General features: G+C 45.0%; 1 protein-coding gene across 1 annotated transcript; it reads left to right on the forward strand.

Moving 5' to 3' along the window:
• The first annotated feature begins 241 nt into the window (after positions 1 to 241).
• Positions 242 to 8,136, forward strand: LOC138974699 (uncharacterized). Its single transcript, XM_070347419.1, has 5 exons — positions 242 to 257; positions 1,370 to 1,792; positions 5,874 to 6,296; positions 6,905 to 7,327; positions 7,615 to 8,136. Exons 1-5 carry the CDS (start codon positions 242 to 244, stop codon positions 8,037 to 8,039), a joined length of 1,710 nt encoding a protein of 569 aa, XP_070203520.1. The 3' UTR covers positions 8,040 to 8,136.
• Positions 8,137 to 8,175: the final 39 nt, after the last annotated feature.

Raw genomic sequence — 8,175 nt, forward strand, 5'->3', positions numbered from 1 at the left:
CGTCATTGTGTTTTATATGTATGCAGCGTGACATGAAGCACGCCGAAGACTGATCGGTTTTGTTTGTGTTGCCGACCTGTACATGTTGTTGTGTTTCCTGTTTGATACAACATTAACACTGACAATCTGCAACCCAGCTAAGCTTTAACAAGCAGGAGACCTAAGATCACACTGCAGACGACGATTAAGCAGAACGGGTTTGATGGAGAAAGAAACACTTATACATATATGTGCTGTCCTGATGTTCATCAAAGTAGGTGAGTTTCACTGCCACGGTGGAGGGGGTGGTCTTATTAGAATAGATGCATCTAGTTCTGACAAGCTGAATATGTGGGGGCTACATACCGAGTCTCAGTGAATATTACAAATAATGGTCGAAGTTCGCGGATCATGAAAAATGCGAGCTTCAGCGATATACATACACACAAAGAGACACAGCATAGCTCGCACATCACAGCACAACACAAACCAGACAGACACGGAGAGACAGGGAGAGACACTGATCATGATATTGACACCAAATGGTAGAAAATGTAGCGTCATTGACACATGCAGCATCAATCAACGTAGCGCAATTGAGACGTTGGAACAAATGTAATAACACGCAGCGAACGTGACACCTTGTAATAGCGATAAGCACCCGTGTATTCGTTTAATATTTTGGAAATGTGTCATACGTGTGTGTATGCGTGTGTGTGTGTGTGTGTTTGTGTTTGTGAGTGCGTGTTTGTGTTTGTGTGTGTGTGTGTGTGTGTGTGTGTGTGTGTGTGAGTGTACCCATGTTTCCACAGGTTTGGTTGCCTAAATCACCATAAGCCAACCATCCACACGTGGATGGCAACCTAAACTCTGGATGACAACCTAATTGTGTGGATGGTCGCTTCAATTAACACCGTTAAATTGACTTTTTTGACGGAAAGAATGTCATAACAATGTTCAAAATGACATTCTTTCCGTCCTCTATAGGCGACGAAATAGGTCAAATTTTGTGCATTTTTTAGTGCAAAATTCTTCGATGCCGGAGCGAGTACTGCACCCAGTGCTGTTGTAGTGCAAGTGCACTAGAAAGGCACTGCACCCAGTGCCGCCTCTTAGGTAACCATCCACACTTTAGGTATGTGTGTGCGCGTGTGTGTAAGTGAGTGAGTGTGTGTGTGTGTGTGTGTGTTTGTGTGTGTGAGTGCGTGTTTGTGTTTGTGTGTGTGTGTGTGTGTGTGTGTGTGTGTGTGTGTGTGTGTGTGTGTGTGTGTGTGTGTGTGTGTGTGTGTGAAGACGTTCTCGCTCTTGATGGAATGTTGGTTTCTTATTTTGGTACGCCGAAGAAGAAGAAGAAGGTTTCTTATTTTAAATGTCTTTGCTTGATTTGCAGCTGCAGTAGCCCAAGTTACTTTCCAGCTCGTCTGCCCAGAAGCTGGCTTCATAGAAAACGATGTTAATACTGTGGAGTGCACTGTGCGGGGATCAGATGTGAAAGGTGCACCGTGCGCTTTTGCTGTTCCCGTAATTAGACTTGAGACTGTGGACTCAGGCGTCCCACAGGCAATTGCACAATCCCCGTTCCCTACTTGTGACAACAACTGGTCCAGTGTTAACAATGACAATGGAAGATGCGCGGATAGAGACACCAACACCGACATTTACACGTACCAGTTCAAGGTGACTGCCGATCGAGCGTTTCTCACCAGCCTCACCGTTCTTCGCTGCTTCGCTGAATGTTCATTCGGACCCGGTTTAGGGAATCAATTTACATACAACACCAGCGAGACCTGCGGCCCACCTGTGATATTTGCTGGTCAGTTGTTCTGTGTATTGATGCACTTAATATGACGAATTGTCGTTGTTTTGACAGATATAACTAGTCAACTGTTGGTTGTGTTTTAACAGCACTCACTCACACACACACACACACATACACACACACACACACACACACACACACACACACACACACATACACACACACATACACACACACACATGTGCGCGAGCCCTTAATGATGCTTTGACATTTGTCTTCATTCTTGTCTAAAAGACCGGGAAGTTTGTGTTCCCCCAATGGGAAAGACGAGACTCATAATAATAATTGAAACAGAAAACGCCTTATGAACACCAGATGTGAGATAAGTCGCAAAAAACATGTGAATATTTTGTGTCATTTTTGTGTGTGACATTATTTGGGGACATTCTGCGTATGCTCCATGTGTTGCAGCACCAGAACCGAGGACACAAAAATCCATATCCAATTCACAAAGCTCTCTGGTCATCGGTCTGGGTGTGGCAGGAGGTGTGTTTGTCGTCATGGCAGCAGTTTTTTCTGGAGTTTACTGCATCAGGAAACCAAGGTCGCCAGGAGGTCAACAGAACGCCCCTCCAGCCGATGCCCTACCAGCCAACTTCCCTCCAGACAACGCCCCTCTACACAACGCCCCTCTACACAACGCCCCTCCACAGAACGCCCCTCTACACAACGACCCTCTACACAACGCCCCTCCACAGAACGCCTTTCCGGCTGCTGACAGCGCCGGGCCATGGTCAGGCCAGACTGTTCCCACCACCCCAGACGATGAGCCTTCCGAGTCCAGTTTCGCTGGCTCAGAAGCCAGTGAAGCCAGTGAAGGCGCAGAGGACAGTGCATCAGACGTGACTGAAGTTTTTATCAGAGCCTGATTAAATCTCCGTTTTCAAGTTTCATCATGGAATCATTGCTTATGAAAAAAAAACACCACCCCTCCCCCACCCCCACGCCCCCCCCCCCCCCACACCAAAAAAGAGGAAAAAAAGAAGAAAAAAACAGAAACAAACAGATGGGTTTTTTTTGTTTAGCTGTTTGGGCAAATAGACGCATTCATTTGGTTAATTACATCCCTCAGTGGACACTTTAAATCCATTATAGCTGATGCGTCAACGAGTACAGATTCTGAAAAGGTCACACACACACACACACACACACACACACACACACACACACACACACACACACACACACACACACACACACACACACACACACACACACACAAATAATGTCATGTATACAGCTACTGGCAGAGCCAAATAATGCAGCTGATGTGATACACAATTTGACTGTTTTACAATGTTTTTGATATAATTGAGAGTGATAGTATTTGACTCAATATTTAGCTCCGTAGAGGACGTCCTAGATATTTATAAGTATTGTTTATTTTTACATCAACACACATATACCTACGATTTGATATATGCATATGTTATAAAAAAAGACAACTCGTTTAGTTTTGTGCGATGGCAAATTAACCCTTAGGCTGGTTGTCACGACATATGTCGCGCTACTTTACGTATACTGTCACCTGGTTGTCACGACATATGTCGCGCTACTGGCTCAGTCTGTTTGGTCGGTTCCGATTACCTCCCATGGATGCCAAAACCTATAATTATGACCGTTTTTCTTTATTTTTCTCTCTGTTAATTCACCAGTGGCTATGTACCATGTGTTACAGAATTGCACCAGTGTGTCAGACTTCACGTACATCTGCAGGGTTTGTTTGTTTAGTTATGTTCACAAGATGATATTATACAAGTCAAAATAGTATATAAACACTTTTCCAGTAGTGTTTTTTTTTTAATTGTTTCTGTTTATTTGCGTTATTTGTCGGTGGGTGCTTTACGGAACAGCCAGGCACCGCCCATCCTCTGAGTGTGCAAAGCCGACCCGCTCACTTGAAATCTAAATGATCAAAGTTTGAAAAAATCAAGTGAAACTGCGTCACGAGAGAGAGAGAGAGAGAGAGAGAGAGAGAGAGAGAGAGAGAGAGAGAGAGAGAGAGAGAGAGAGAGAGAGAGAGAGAGAGAGAGTGAGAGAGAGAGAGAGATAGAGTGAGAGAGCGAGATAGACAGGGAGGTAAAAAGAGAACGAGAGAGAGAGAGAAAGCGTGAGAGAGAGGAGAGAGAGAGAGAGAGAGAGAGAGAGAGAGAGAGAGAGAGAGAGAGAGAGAGAGAGAGAGAGAGAGAGAGAGAGAGAGAGAGAGGGAGAGAGAGAGAGAGAGAGAGAGAGAGAGAGAGAGAGATCAAATTAAATCAAATCAAATCAAATTTTATTTTTTGAGGGTTGTGGCATAAGCAATACAACGAGCTTTTATTCAACCAGCCCTCGCCCAGAGAGGGGACTAATCTCAAATCTCTAATAGAAGAGAGAGAGAGAGAGAGAGAGAGAGAGAGAGAGAGAGAGAGAGAGAGAGAGAGAGAGAGAGAGAGAGAGAGAGAGAGAGAGAGAGAGAGAGAAAGAGAGAGGTTTGTCTGTATGTTCATAATAAATGGTGAAACCGAAGCGATGTGTAAACACAACATTTGCAGGCTTCAAAAACGTTTTTGAAATGCTCAACCACGCGCGTTTTAAATCTACGTTCGTGGTTGACCAAAACCCGTCGTATGTTCCCAATGCAAGGACAAAAAAATCAATACCACAGTCGAAAGGCTCAGGGATTGTTTTACAAGATATATATTTCGTTGTTCTAGTCCGAGTGGATTTGAAGATATGGTGAGTTGGAAGTGCCAGTTTGTTTCGCTAAAAACACGACTGTTTCCATATCGCAAAGAAGGAATTGCCCAACCTAGATCTAACTATATCTTTGCAAGATGTGTGTGTTTTTGTATCAGATCTGTGCTACGTCGACCGATTCATATTTGTTAACCAAGAGTCTGAAAGGTAGGGTCGTGTTTACCGAGATGTTATTGTTCTTTTTTGAGTGTTGAAATGACGTCATTGTGTTTTATATGTATGCAGCGTGACATCAAGCACGCCGAAGACTGATCGGTTTTGTTTGTGTTGCCGACTTGTACATGTTGTTGTGTTTCGTGTTTGATACAACATTAACACTGACAATCTGCAACCCAGCTAAGCTTTAACAAACAGGAGACCTAAGATCACACTGCAGACGACGATTTATAAGCAGAACGGGTTGGATGGAGAAAGAAACACTTATAGGCCTACATATATGTGCTGTCCTGATGTTCATCAAAGTAGGTGAGTTTCACTGCCACGGTGGAGGGGGTGGTCTTATTAGAATAGATGCATCTAGTTCTGACAAGCTGAATATGTAGGGGCTACATACTGAGTCTCAGTGAATATTACAAATAATGGTCGAAGTTCGCGGATCATGAAAAATGCGAGTTTCAGCGATATACATACACACAAAGAGACACAGCATAGCTCGCACATCACAGCACAACACATCACAGCACAACACATCACAGCACAACACATCACAGCACAACACAAAACAGCACAACACATCACAGCACAACACATCACAGCACAACACATCACAGCACAACACAAACCAGACAGACACGGAGAGACAGGGAGACACATTGTCATTGATCATGATATTGACACCACATGGTAGAAAATGTAGCGTCATTGACACATGCAGCATCAATCAACGTAGCGCAATTGAGACGTTGGAACAAATGTAATAACACGCAGCGAACGTGACACCTTGTAATAGCGATAAGCACCAGTGTATTCGTTTAATATTTTGGAAATGTGACCTACGTGTGAGTGTGTGTGTGTGTGTGTGTGTGTGTGTGTGTGAGTGGGGGAGGGGGCTAGCTGTGTGAGTGTGTGTATGTATGTGTGTGTGTGTGTGTGTTGGTGTGTGTGTTTGTGTTGGTGAGTGCGTGGTGAGTGTGTGTGTATGTGTGTGTGTGTTTGTGTTTGTGTTTGTGTGTGTATATGTGTATGTGTGTGTATGTGTGTGTGTATGTGTGTGTGTATGTGTGTGTGTGTGTGTGTGTGTGTGTGTGTGTGTGTGTGTGTGTGTGTGTGTGTGTGAAGACGTTCTCGCTCTTGATGGAATGTTGGTTTCTTATTTTAAATGCCTTTGCTTGATTTGCAGCTGCCGTAGCCCAAGTTCCTTTCCAGCTCGTCTGCCCAGAAGCTGGCTTCATAGAAAACGATGTTAATACTGTGGAGTGCACTGTGCGGGGATCAGATGTGAAAGGTGCACCGTGCGCTTTTGCTGTTCCCGCAATTAGACTTGAGATTGTGGACAGAGGCGTCCCAAAGTCAATTGCACAATCCCCGTTCCCTACGTGTGACAACAACTGGTCCAGTGTTAACAATGACAATGGAAGATGCGCGGATAGAGACACCAACACCGACATTTACACGTACCAGTTCAAGGTGACTGCCGATCGAGCGTTTCTCACCAACCTCACCCGTCTTCGCTGCTTCGCTGAATGTTCATTCGGACCCGGTTTAGGGAATCAATTTACATACAACACCAGCGAGACCTGCGGCCCACCTGTGATATTTGCTGGTCAGTTCTTTGTATTGATGCACTTAATATGGCGAATTGCTGTTGTTGTGACAAATATAACTATTCAACTGTGACGACATTTGTCTTCATTCTTGTCTAAAAGACCGGGAGGTTTGTGTTCCCCCAACAAATGGGAAAGACGAGACTCATAATAATTATTGAAACAGAAAACGCCTTATGAACACCAGATGTGAGATAAGTCGCAAAAAACATGTGAATATTTTGTTTCATTTTTGTGTGTGACATTATTTGGGGACATTCTGCGTATGCTCCCTGCGTGTTGGTGTGTGTGTTTGTGTTTGTGTGTGCGTGTGTGTGTGAGTGTGTGTGTGTGTTTGTGTGTGTGTGTATGTGTATTTGTGTGTGTGTTTGTGTTTGTGTTTGTGTGTGTGTATACGTGTATGTGTGTGTATGTGTGTGTGTATGTATGTGTGTGTGTGTGTGTGTGTGTATGTGTGTGTGTGTGTGTGTGTGTGTGTGTGTGTGTGTGTGTGTGTGTGTGTGTGTGTGTGTGTGTGTGTGTGTGTGTGTGTGTGTGTGTGTGAAGACGTTCTCGCTCTTGATGGAATGTTGGTTTCTTATTTTAAATGCCTTTGCTTGATTTGCAGCTGCCGTAGCCCAAGTTCATTTCCAGCTCGTCTGCCCAGAAGCTGGCTTCATAGAAAACGATGTTAATACTGTGGAGTGCACTGTGCGGGGATCAGATGTGAAACGTGCACCGTGCGCTTTTGCTGTTCCCGTAATTAGACTTGAGACTGTGGACAGAGGCGGCTCAAAGTCAATTGCACAATCCCCGTTCCCTACATGTGACAACAACTGGTCCAGTGTTAACAATGACAATGGAAGATGCGCGGATAGAGACACCAACACCGAGATTTACACGTACCAGTTCAAGGTGACTGCCGATCGAGCGTTTCTCACCAACCTCACCCGTCTTCGCTGCTTCGCTGAATGTTCATTCGGACCCGGTTTAGGGAATCAGTTTACATACAACACCAGCGAGACCTGCGGCCCACCTGTCATATTTGTTGGTCAGTTGTTCTTTGTATTGATGCACTTAATATGACGAATTGCCGTTGTTGTGACAGATAAAACTATTCAACTGTGACGACATTTGTCTTCATTCTTGTCTGAAAGACCGGGAAGTTTGTGTTCCCCCTACAAATGGGAAAGACGAGACTCATACTAATAATTGAAACATAAAACGCCGTATGAACACCAGATGTGAGATAAGTCGCAAAAAACATGTGAATATTTTGTGTCATTTTTGTGTGTGACATTATTTGGGGACTTTCTGCGTATGCTCCCTGTGTTGCAGCACCAGAACTGAGGACACAAAAATCCATTTCACCAAGCTCTCCGGTCATCGGTCTGGGTGTGGCAGGAGGTGTGTTTGTCGTCATGGCAGCAGTTTGTTCTGGAGTTTACTGCATCAGGAAACCAAGGTCGTCAGGAGGTCAACAGAACGCCCCTCCAGCCGATGCCCTACCAGCCAACTTCCCTCCAGACAACACCCCTCTACACAACGCCCCTCTACATAACGCCCCTCTACACAACGCCCCTCTACACAACGCCCCTCCACAGAACTCTTTTCCGGCTGCTGACAGCGCCGGGCCATGGTCAGGCCAGACTGTTCTCACCACCCCAGACGCTGAGCCCTCCGAGTCCAGTGTCGCTGGCTCAGAAGCCAGTGAAGCCAGTGAAGGCGCAGAGGACAGTGCATCAGACGTGACTGAAGTTTGAATTAGAGCCTGATTAAATCTCCCTTTTCAAGTTCCATCATGTAATTATTGCTATTGAAAAAAATACAACATCACCCCTACTACCCCCCCTCCCACACCCCCCCCCCCCCCCAACAAAAAAAAAGAAAAAAGAAAAA

This window comes from Littorina saxatilis, linkage group LG8, assembly GCF_037325665.1.
Source record: "Littorina saxatilis isolate snail1 linkage group LG8, US_GU_Lsax_2.0, whole genome shotgun sequence".
NCBI lineage: Eukaryota > Metazoa > Mollusca > Gastropoda > Littorinimorpha > Littorinidae > Littorina > Littorina saxatilis.

Bases quoted from the DNA above. Each gene is read 5' to 3' on its own strand.
- LOC138974699 (XM_070347419.1), top strand. The intron at 1,793-5,873 runs GTCAGTTGTTCT...CTTGATTTGCAG, and splicing joins CCCACCTGTGATATTTGCTG to CTGCCGTAGCCCAAGTTCCT. The intron at 7,328-7,614 runs GTCAGTTGTTCT...CCTGTGTTGCAG, and splicing joins CCCACCTGTCATATTTGTTG to CACCAGAACTGAGGACACAA.